At 45.2% G+C, this 11898-nt stretch overlaps 1 protein-coding gene across 1 annotated transcript; it reads left to right on the top strand.

Moving 5' to 3' along the window:
* The first annotated feature begins 485 nt into the window (after nucleotides 1–485).
* Nucleotides 486–9663, top strand: PRKRIP1 (PRKR interacting protein 1 (IL11 inducible)). Its single transcript, XM_009885120.1, has 6 exons — nucleotides 486–624; nucleotides 1807–1885; nucleotides 3317–3417; nucleotides 4182–4267; nucleotides 6075–6142; nucleotides 8525–9663. The coding sequence occupies exons 1-6, from the start codon at nucleotides 505–507 to the stop codon at nucleotides 8638–8640; spliced, it is 570 nt and encodes a 189-aa protein (XP_009883422.1). The 5' UTR covers nucleotides 486–504; the 3' UTR covers nucleotides 8641–9663.
* Nucleotides 9664–11898: the final 2235 nt, after the last annotated feature.

Raw genomic sequence — 11898 nt, forward strand, 5'->3', positions numbered from 1 at the left:
AAGGTCTCCCCTCAGCCTCCTCTTCTCCAGGCTGAACACCCCCGGGTCCCTCAACCGCTCCTCATCAGACGTGTGCTCCAGACCCCTCACCAGACCTGCCTTGCTAAGGGGTCTTGTGGGGGACAGGCTGCACTCGCTGCAGCCCAGAGGAGGTGCTTGGGAGGACGGGGGAAATCAGAGCTCCAGCAAACGAGCCGTTCGGGTGAACCAGGCCCCACAGCCATGGCTGGGCCCGGCGAGAGGCAACTTCACCCCCCAGCAAAGCCGCGCCGGGGCCCGCAGCCACCCTCGGCCGCTGCCTGCTTTCTCCTGCCGGCCCCAGGGGCCCGGCGGGCCCGCCAGACGCCCGTTTCCCCGCGGGGTTCCCTTTTCCAGCGGGGATTCCCCTGCCCGCCGCAGGCCTTCGCCCGCCGCCATGACAGGTCGCGGCGGCCCCGCTAGGCCGGGCGCGTCGCGCGGCGTGACGTCGTCGCCGTCGGGGCGGGGCGCGGAGGCGGCTGGAACATGGCGGCGCCCTCGGCCCCGCGGCCGCCCCGGCCCCGCAAGGAGCCGCAGCCGCTCGTCATCCCGCGGAGCGCCGCCGAGGAGCAGCGCCTCCGCCTCGAGCGGCTCATGAGGAACCCGGTGAGGGCACCCGTCCGGGCCTCTGCCCCTGCCCCGGGCGGCGGGTCCGTCAGGGGAGAGGGAGACCCATACCGCCACTTCCCCGGGGTCCGTGAGGGGAGAGGGACCGATCCCCCCCTTCCCCCCTCTTCCGTTCTGTGACGGGAGAAGGAACGACCTCCGCTTCTTCCTCCCCGGTTCCATGAGGGGAGACAGAGCCGACACCCCCCGCCCCGCCTTCCCTCTCGCCGGGTCCATGAGGGGAGAGGGACCGACCCCCCCCGCCCCTTCCTCCTCCCCGCTTCTGTGAGAGGAGACGGAATGACTCCCGCTTGCTCATCCCCGGTTCCGTGAGGGGAGTCAGACCGACTCCCCCTCCTTCCTCCTCCCCGGTTCCGTGAGGGGAGAGGGGCCCAACCCCACCACCCCCGGGCTCTGTGAGGGGAGAGAGGCCGACACCCACCCACCCCCACCCCCCTCGGGCACACACAGCGGGTTACCGTGAGGGGAGAGGGATCCATCTTCCCCGGGGTGCCCTGAGGAGAGAGACCCATCCCGGGGGGAGGACTGGCCCCGCAGTGCTCTGCCAGCTGGTCCTCCGTCTGCCCGCTGTTTTTAATGGGGGAGGGAGCATGACCCTGATTCCTCTAACTGGGTGTTTTGATCCTTGTCCTGAGGAGGAGGTGTTTGCCAGGTGGAAGCTCTCACCCTCCCTCTGTGTGTGTGCTGGAGATGGCTGAGACGTCCCTGCGCCTTGTTCTTCCTCTGACCTTGCACCATGTGTTCTCCCTTCCCTGCTCTTCCCTGTCCTCTAGATCTGGCATGGGAGGTGCACAAATGCCTTTCATCTCTTCCCAGACCACTGGTAGTGGGAGTATACTCAGGTTCTGCGAGTGCTTGGAGGTGCTGAGTTGCTTCCTTCTAGTTTCCATACTGAAAAGAAGCACAGACACTCCTAATCCTCCTGGGGTTTGTTGACCTGCAGGACTGAATGTGAGGGAATGAGGTGATACCTCCCAATTCTTGCTTTCTGCCGGCTTCTGATCCCTATGCATGAAGAAATTGCTACAGCTGTGTTCCTTCTGAGATCTGTCAGCTGATGGAAGAGGCTGTTGTCAGACGTATACCACCTTTCAACAATGTGTTAAAATTGCAGACTTTGCTCCTCGAAGATACTGATGACTGGTTGGTTTGTTCTTGCAGGAAAAGACTGTACCAATTCCTGAAAAACTGAATGAATGGGCACCAAGACCTCCCCCGGAGTTTGTTAGAGATGTCATGGGTAAAGATACTATTCTTTCGATAACTGTAGGGTCAACTACCTTAAACTTAGGAAAGTGTTTAACAGAAAACGCCAGAGACTGTTTTCTGTTATTGCTCATTTTGCTGGAGAAAAGAGGTATGAAGTGTGCTTCAAGAGTTGCTTTTCCAAGTTTTATTTGGTTCTTGGGTTCCACTTTTGTGCTTGTTGTCAGAATGCAAAGTGAACAATGCCTGTGGTGCTCCAGCACGTGGACTGTGTGCAGTGAAATAAGGTGCTGCTCTGGTGATGACAAGTATATGATGATAAGTAAATCTGTCCTTTCCGTGGATCTGAGAGTGCTCTGGAAGCTCAGAATTATGAAGTCCCTCTTTTGACTGCTTTGAGTCTGAATCTCAGGTAGTGAGAAGCAGACACATGTAGTGGATATGATTATACGTGCTCAGGTAGGGAGCTTTCAGCTGTGCAAGGAACCCAATGCAAGTATTCTGCTTACACTCTTACCTGCAGGGTTTAAATTTAGTAGTTGTGGTATAAATTGTATCTGCATGTAGAAGTTCTGTCTTTCTTTGGGACCTTCATCCTTATTAATCATCCTTTCTAGAAGCTGACTTGTTATTTCAGAATAATTGATCTTGGACTAAAGCTTTTATACACTTCAGAATAAACTGTTCTGCTTATTGTAATTCCCTGATGGCTTTTTCAAATAGCTTCGCTGTGTGCTTGAGTTAACTGTCTTGTTTTTCTGGGAGCACTTGACGTGCTGGGGTTCTGTTGGTATCAAGAGCACCCCTATTGCAGTCCCAGCTGCCATGTTTTAATTACTAGGTGTCTTCTTTGAGGCATGCATTTGTGTGCTTTGCATTGAGAAATGGCTCAGGAGACAGAGGAAGAGAATGGATTGCGATGTTGAAAGCTCCTGTGAGACTTCAGCATGCAGACTGACGCCAGAAAGAGAGAGCTACAGGGATTTCATTTACGAAGAAACAGTCAAAAACTGTCAGTAGTGTCTATCTTGCATGGAAAAGTATAATGTGATGGGATTTATCACCTTTCTGTTGACCTTTATTTTTTTGTATGAGATGCTGAAAATAAGCGAGTAGCAGCCTCAGGATGTTTTAGCTCACCTCTGCCTATAAAAGAATGGGGTGTGCATTTGATCCCTAGTTCCTTTACTGCCTCAATGTCCAGTTAAGACTGGATTCCGTCTAAGGGAGTAACTGACCGGTAGAAACTGCAGTGAAGCATAAGCATATGGTTTTGCAGCTCGCTTTGGCTTTTCATTGTGAGTGATTTGAGCTTATATAAAATGGTGACACACTCTGTGTGATGTTAGCAGATTTTCATCTTGCAGTGCCCTTTCATGAGTCCTGTCCCTCAGCATCTAGCTGTAGTCATTTGTGAGCATCTAGTAAATATTATTTCTAGCAGACTAACTCATTATTATTGTAGGTTCCAGTGCTGGAGCTGGGAGTGGAGAGTTTCATGTGTACCGGCATCTTCGTCGGCGAGAGTACCAGAGGCAAGATTTCATGGATGCCATGGCTGAGAAGGTCAGCAGGACTCTCTATGATTCCCCCCCTCCCTGATTATTTGATGTTCATTGCAAATCTTTTTTTTCTTTTAAAGTCATGTACAAATAATTCAGTTCCAAACCACCCCTTATCAGAGGAAAAATGTAGGAATATGTGATATGTGGCGTCTTTGTCAGTATTGAAACGTTTGGTGCTTTGTGTCAGACGTGCTCCATCTTCTCTGTTCACTGGAGTCCCAGCACACAGTAAGACTGCACGTGAACGTCTGTGTTCTCAGGTTGAATTGAAAATGCTTTAAAAACTGCAAATCCCTAATTCCACTGTCTTGAACAGACAGAATCAAAGCAAGTGCCTGTGCACAATCTGGATTGCTCTCTTTTAAGTCTTGGTCGAGTAGAATAGCACCTCTTTCAGAGAGCATTATTGTTACACTCTCTCTTGGCCAAGATGAGTCCTTTGATATATATGTTAATCTTTGTGTCTTGAGTTATTCTCTTGCTGAAACATTCTTTAGGGCAGAAGCCAAACCTCCCTCATCTGTTTTGGTGAGGATTCCTCCCTTTAAAGACTTCGCTGGTTGGCTCAAGCTGCAGGTTAAAAATGTTGTCTGTATAGAGGTCATCCCTAGGAATACGGCTTTTGTGTAAAGAAATAGCTGGACAAAATCTGGCAAAGCTCCCTTCTGTATTTTGCTAAAAGACTTCTCCATAAAAGGACATGGCTTTGAAAAGAAGTATTTTAATTTAGATTGTGACCAAAGTATGACATGTGATCAATTGCAGCAAAGACTAGATGAGGAATTCCAGAAGAAACTGGAGAGGAATAAGATGATTGCAGAAGAACAAACAGCAAAACGCAGAAGGAAGCGGTAAGGGCAGATTGTTCCCAGGAGGCTTGATGTGAAAACCCTCATGCCCTGTGCCTCATCTGTAGCTGCATGCTTTGGATAAATGCTATCATTCTGTGTCTACATCTATCAGCTGAGAAGTCTGGCCGTGGAAATTAATTTTGTTAATGTCATTGTTTGGTTTCTAAAGGTGGCTGTAAACTTGACAGGCTTTGCTGGCATGGTTTACTTTCCATGCCATTGCTAGCAGGATTACTTTTGACTGGTTGAGCAGTTTTTGCTGACACGTTGGTGTTGACTGCAACATGTCTTACTGCATTATTTGTTATAACAGTGTCAGGAAAGGTTTATAGTTACATCTGGCTTAAATAAATATCTGAAACAGCTGACACCAAGCAGCTTAAGTGCAAAAATGGGTACTGCTTAAAGTGTACACATATGGATTCAGACTAGCAGAGTGTGGTGGGGCCTAATGCAGTCCTGCATACTTTGTCAGTGTGACTAGTCCAGTTCTGTCTGTGAATACTGAAAAGGCCACTGATGGGTGCAGTATTGTTAAAGTCAGTAGCTGCTTCTACCTACTGCATTGAAATGCCTGGCAGGTCTCGTAAGTTAGATGGAAAAATTAAAAAATATTAAATCTATCCTTCTCTTAAGTTTTAGACGAAGTGAATCATTTGATTCTCTCAAGAAGTAGTCTGAGCATTGTAATGCAGTGATACAAGAATTTAAATTCCATAGTCTGTGTCCACCATACCTTTCAGAAATAGCAGGGTACCATGGCTCAGCTCTTTGAGGGTCTGGCCTGGAGCAGCCTCTCTCTTCCTGCTTTGAGAATGGGGCTTTGCGTCTTGTAGCTGAGAGCTGCTGCTGAGAGGTCTGTGCATAGTGACTCACTGTCATATTAGCACAAAAGTGCACAACACAAACACTGTTGCCATCTTACTTTAATTTACTGTGGTCCAACAGATGGCCAGCAAGTCAGATCTGGCCTGCTGCCTTTTCCCTGGCTGAGATGGAGAACAACTGTTCAAATACCAAATGCTGCCGAAACACTCCAATGCCTCCTTGTCCCCCTTCTATAGTCTAATGGTGTAGGTCCCAAGCAGCTTTGCCCTGTAGGAGCCCCTCTAACTTCCCTCACCACCCCTTCTCTTCTATCCTGACCTAACAGGTAGAGTACTTGGCGCTCTGTTTATGGTGTTGAGAGAGGCAGTTGAATCCCGGATTGCTCTGCCCTGTGTCTGCCATTAGACCGTCTGGTCACCTTTGCTAGGCAAATAGAACTGGTTTGTACAAACTGAAATTCCCTCTTAGCCCTAATTTTACTCCTAGGGTTCAACATATTGATTAAGTACAGCCAAAGATGAAGGTCAAAGCGTACTGCATTATTTTTTTTTCAATTAAGATATGCATGGTGATGACTTCTTTTTTTCCAGTGTTCAGTTCCAGCAGTCTGGGTTTTGACACCATTTTCTCTTTTTGTTTGTTAGGCTAGGTAGCTAAAATGTAGGAGCAGTTTCATTTTTGTTCCTTCTGTGTTCTTGGGGATTCTTGTGTATCATATAGTTTTGGTTGCAGTGGTGTCATGAAAGACTTTTTAAAAAAAAATTCCATTAGACTAAAAACACCATAGAAAAAATTCTGTCGATCACATGTCTAAGTTTGCTCTCACTGAATTTTCAATTGAGGCCAAATTCAAATTGAACTTCTCCGTTGAAGCCTGTTTTTCCAAGATGTCTGTAATATGTCCTTTATCAGTGTGTGAATGTGCAGAAGCATTACAATGTTGGATTTGCATAAGAGTCTTTTCTTCTTTGCTTTATAGCCAGAAGTTAAAAGAGAAGAAACTGCAAGCTAAGAAAAATAAACTCGAACAAAAGAAGCAGGAAAAAGGTCAGTGAAGTCTAGTTTTCTCAAGACTTAGTTCTGTTCCCTGATTGAATCCTAGAAGGGTTTGTTCCACCCCGCTACCCCAAGCATTCTCAAGACATGGATAGGAGCTTTAAGCTTGTTATTTTAGCTAATGTTTCAAAGGTCCTCTTTGAAAGCCATCTATGTTGAGATTTAATCTTACAAATAACTTGGCTGCTTGTGAATGTTTTCCCTTTATTAGGAGAAATTCTGGACAGCAAACATTGGAAACAGAGTTTGTTGATTGTGGATGTTTTACCCCAACTATCCTGACAAACTGCAGATTTAGAACATCTTCTGCTAAAAAAGGCAATATTGTCAAAGGCTGTTATTTTTCCGAGTATATTTTAAATGCGTATGGGAAAACAGGTGGAAAAAATGCACAGCTTGGACAGCAAGAAACTGAGATATGATTTTGCGTGTAAGAAATTGAACCACCTTGGTGCCATCTGTTCCATGCAACTATTTTGTTTCACACAGAAATAAATGTGAAAAAACTGACTGCCTCTGTTCCCCTGTAGTCTTGAAAATTAATGTTTAGCAATGTCAGTGTAACTGTTTGCTGAGACTCTTGAATAGTTGTTGCTTCCTTTCAGTAAGTATATTTCAGCTTAGTCTTTCAAATAGTTGTTCTTTGTGAATTGGCAGACTGCTTTGTGGTTAAGAACACTAACTCTGCAGTCCTAAAGTTACAACAGTTCCGGATAATTCTGCTAGAACAGTGACTTGTCTCACAGTTCCACCTTGTTTCTGCTTTGCTTTTCAAAATTGGATCTGTGTCAACTGAACCATTGCCAGCCTCCCATATAAACATGGGAGGACAAATTAATCATTAGGTTAATTTTACTTGTGACAGCAAGTGAATGTAGTAGCGTGGGGGGTTTTGGTGTTTTGTTTTCGTTCTGGGTTTTTGGTTTTTTTTTAATCTACTCGTTTATGTGTTGTGACTGGGAGGAGAATTTAAGTATGAGTCAACATACTTTTGTTCACTTTGAGCAAAACAGAATACCCGTTCCTTTAGGGAGTGGCTGAGAGAGAGGTGAGCTGGATCAGGGACTGGCACTGTGCTATGGGACTGCCGTGTACCAATTGGTGGGCTGGAATGCTTTTGTTCAGAACAAGTAACTCATCTTCTGGAAGCTAGAATCCAAACTGTCCTGTCTTTAGAACGGTTCTTAGCTCTTTACAGTTTGTGATTGTTTATTTTAAAAATAAAATGAAATCAGTGGAGATAGGAGCTGCTGATAGCCATCTTTAGTCTACTGAGAACAGGCTTGTCTCTTTCTAGTTTTGTGTGACCTAGGTTGAGATCTGAGAATTTTTTCGAAATTAATTGAAATGTATTTGTTGGGTGTGGCAGGCAAGAATTTATCTTCCTTTTTGAATGAATAAAGAAAACCTCCGAGTTACTATCTTTCACCTTTGTTGTAGTAAAAACATTAAGAATAAAGGTCGGTGCTAAATAAGGTCAGCCGTTTAAGTTGCATTGTTATACAGACCCCTAATAAAAAATGAAAGTACAGAACTTCGCCACGCGGTGGCATCAGACCACTAATCCTAAATCCTATGTGTAACTGGTCAGAGTATGAGCTGAGTGTGACTTGGCCTGAGAAACAGTAAAGGTACAAGAGCTGCTGGGAGCAGAAGAATGGCTATTCGATCCAGGTCCCACTTTATGCTGTACCTAATTTTCGTTATCCTTTATTTAATTTCTAGTAGGTATTTTCTGGTCTTTTAGCAGGCTTCATGAGTTTTCTGTGACCCTCATTAATCTTACACATATCTTAACAAGTTCCTGTACTTGCAGTATACCAAACAGTCTGTAAAAGTTCATGGCACCTTGTGGAGTTTCTGTTTAAAAAAAAAAAAAAAAAAGGTGTAGGGATATACTGAGCTTTGCATGTGGCTTCCCAGAGCCCGCATTCTTTAACAGCACTGTGGTACTTGAGAGTTCATACCGACACACAGAGGTGAGGTTGGGAATGAGATGATCTGTCACTTCAGCGCTTGACTACCTCTGTTTGAAATAATGTTCCATAGGAGGTGGAGTTGTTTAATGACGGACTTGGCACAGTGGTAGCTTTGGAGGTAAGGGAATATTTCTCCAAGGGAGAATTTGATATTCTGAGCTCTGCATCGCTCGGTAGAATTAATACAACCTGATACATGTTTCCTTAGTATCTGGGACTACTTTGTTGTGAGATACTTAACAAGGAGGACTCATGGGAATATGTTATCCATCCGTACTAATTAGCGTAACCTAATGCACATTTGCTTAGCAGCTGAGACAATTTTGTTGTGAAATACTTAACAAGGGAGACACAGGGGAATATGTTATCCATTCGTACTGTTTGTGTTTTTTAGAACCTGATCAATCTCAAGAGCGAGTCAGCAGCGAGGATGATGAAGAGGATAGCAAGGAGGAGGAAGAGAAGGAGGATGATGCTGAAGAGCCAAGTTTTGTGATGGGAAGAGGATGAGGCCTTTCAGGGACAGCTGAAAACACTGTTCATTGCTTTATATTCAGGAGCATGAAAGTCTTTCATCTCAGCCAAGCAGAACCCATTGGCGTACATTATATCTGCTTAACGGTGAATGACCTTCACGTCACAGGCCCAAGAGATATTGATAGAGAAATGCCAAATAAGAGATTTTTTTCTTAATTGCTTGTATAACTGCTATGCAGTCTGCTCTAAGTTTGCTCTAAAGAGTCAGCCATAAGTCTCTGTGAACCTAGAGTTCTTTCAAACATGGCCCAGAGTGTTTTTTGTCTGAAAGCTAAAACATATCCATTAGCATTTAAGGAAAATATTACTGTGAGGGCTACGTATTCTACTTATGTTGAAGCTGGTTGCAGTGGGATACATGAATCTAAGGGAAGAGTTTAACCTAAAGTAGAAAAGTGGTCTGTAGCCAGACTCTCCTGCACTGTGAGTGTTCTGAATTTGGGGTTTTGTATGGGGTCATCTCTAACCCAAAGAAATCAGTTTATGTTGCTAGACAAGTTCTATAGATTTTTAAGCAGGATCCCTTTTTTATTGCTAAAACTTTCCCTATTACTTTTCTTCTATGTTTTCTAAATGAATAAAGGGGATGTGTTGGATTGTTCTGTCTTCTATTTTTTTTTTTTGAGGAGGAGGATTTCAGTAAAATGAAGAGATGCTTGTAGGTGCTGCAGGAAGGGACAAAAAGACTAAGTGATGTGCATGTGAAAAATATGGAAAAAGGTTTTGGCTGCATTTCATTTACTTTTTGCTTTTGGATTGGAACAATATCGCTTCCAAAAGATTATGTTTGTAAAGCCTCCAAATCCTGTGGCAGAAAGGCTTGGAACAGAATGGTTTTGCTTGCGTTCAGCTTCATGTAATGACACTTGCCTTTCTCTCTGCTTGAGCTCTCTGCTTTGGACTTCGGGTTCCCCAGTAGGAATCATAATGTCCATATATATATTTACTTATTGGTGCTTAAATGAAAAGCATATGCAGTTGTGGTTTTATTTGTAACTTAGGTTGTTGTCTTTTCAGTGTATCTTTAATTAGAAGTGCCTGCATTCTTTCAGACACGCTCATCCCAGGACCTCGGCATCCAGAATGTGGTGCTATTTCTTCTCAAGCCTTTGTTAATGCCAAATTATTTAAAGCAAAAACAATAAAAAGGGAGAATCCCTTTTTCGATTTAGCCTTTGTTGAACAGTGCTGCCAGAAATCCTGCATTTTATCTGAGCTGGCTTTATGTAATGGCTTCTCAGTGGTATTACCGTGGCAGTGGGGAAGCAGATGTGATCAAGTGCAAGCCATGTTTGTGTTTAGCTCCCTTGTACATACCCAAAGACTTCAGAGCTGGATAACTTCTGAGCTGCAAAGTCCACGTCCCCGCCACCACCCCAGGTTAGAGATCTGCATGGAATTGTTTTCTGCTTTGTTTCCACAGAGGCAGGTGCTTTGGCGTAAGTTGTGACAGTGTTTTGTTTTCTGGCGCTTAAGATGCAGAATGGATGTTCTGCAATTGTTGGCATTTTCCCTGTGGAGAGGGATGAGTTATGAGAAATGCTTCACTTGAATCGCCTTTAGGGCAGGTAAATCCTATTGATGCATCTGTGTCGTAGGATGAGCCATCAAAACGTGATGTTTCTTAGCTTTCGTGGATGGAGAAGAAATGAGAGTCCCACAAATAAACACAGACTGTTCTGCTTCTGAGCTCATCAGGCTTTTGAGCTGAATAAATAAGTGGTGTTTTGCATTAAGTAGAGCAGATGTTGCTGCATGGGGACATGCTTCTCAGTTGTGAAGAAGATGGACTTGAGTTGGTCTTGGTGAACTAAATAGATTCAGGTTGTGTGGCCTTACCCTGCCTCCCTAGGACGCCGTCGTTACCCATGCTGAATTATTCATACGCTATGTTTTCTAGGAATGCTAAGTTTGTAGGTGAAATCCATAAAAAGCAAGGAGGATGTGTTGCTGAAGGTGGTAGCTGCCTTACGGTCTTTCTCGCTGGGGTGGCTGAGTGTAAGCAGTAGGAGCTGTACTTGGTAGGTGTTGCTATGAATTCTGAAAAATACTATGCCTTGTTGTGGTTGTTCCTGTCAGTACTATGTCTTCCAGAACACAAAGGCACTTCAGAGTGAGCGTTTGAAGGGATGTTTCTTTGTTAAGACAAAATGCAAGTAGTCTGTGACCTCAAAACGCAGAGAACGTCGTCCGTGCAGTAGAAAAAGGGATGTGCTCCCATGTGTAGTAAAATGAGGAACAATTCTACAATTGCTTCCTATTCCAAATATGGCACCAAAAAAAGCAGTAATGACATAAAGGCTTTAAACTGCCAAGGAGTTTGACCTGCTTACGTTTCATTCTTGCTCTGGATTCTTTTCTAGAGGAGTCCCTCTCCTTTCTCTGGAGGAGACTAATCTTCAGGGGCTAAAGTTTGCTGCTGTTCCATTTCTACATGTGTTCATGCAAGCGTGGGACCCCAAGAGACAGCAGGGTTAGTGCTGTAACCGAGCAGAGTATTCGGAATCTCAGAGGTGAAAAGCACACTCAGGATAACAAACGTATTTGTCTCTTTGATAAGTTTTTAGGAATTGTTTCCCTTTGTCTTTTCCCTCCCCCAGGCAGAGGTGAATCAGGAAGATGGGATTACCTAAAGCTGACCCATTGTGCCGCCTTTCAGCATTTTCTTTATCTCCTTTTCAGGGAAGGAACTCCCTCCTCTTTCCCATAAGCCTGTCCCTATCCTTGCTCTTCTGATGGGTTTATACAGGATTCCCTGCTGAGTCAGTAGAGGAGGAATGCGGGAGATAGCAGCCCGCCTTTACGCAGGGAGCCGCTTCTCTGCTTCAGCCAGAGGATGCTGCAGCTCGGCGCAGGCAGAAGTCAGCACTGCCTTTTGACTTATGTAAGTGGTGACTTTTTGCTGTATAATTAATAATTGTAATAAAAGCACAGTTACACCCATACCTTCTCTGTGGAAAGACTTAGAGACCCGAGGGCCAGACTTGTCCCGGTTTGACACAAACCGAGTAACATTTCTGTCGGGAGGGGAGTGGGTGGAGTTTCACCCCGACCATGAATTTAGGGATCCGCAGACCCGATGTTTTTCCCTGCGGATGCACCTTCACACGGGGAGCTTTGGCCCCCCGGGGACCCCAGCCCACTGCTGGAAGGGCCGCCTGGCCCCGGTGGCACCGGGGACGGCTCGGGATGGCCCTCCTCTGTTTAGTAAAGCCCCCAATCCACCCACCC

Source organism: Charadrius vociferus, unplaced genomic scaffold, assembly GCF_000708025.1.
Source record: "Charadrius vociferus isolate BGI_N301 unplaced genomic scaffold, ASM70802v2 scaffold54, whole genome shotgun sequence".
NCBI lineage: Eukaryota > Metazoa > Chordata > Aves > Charadriiformes > Charadriidae > Charadrius > Charadrius vociferus.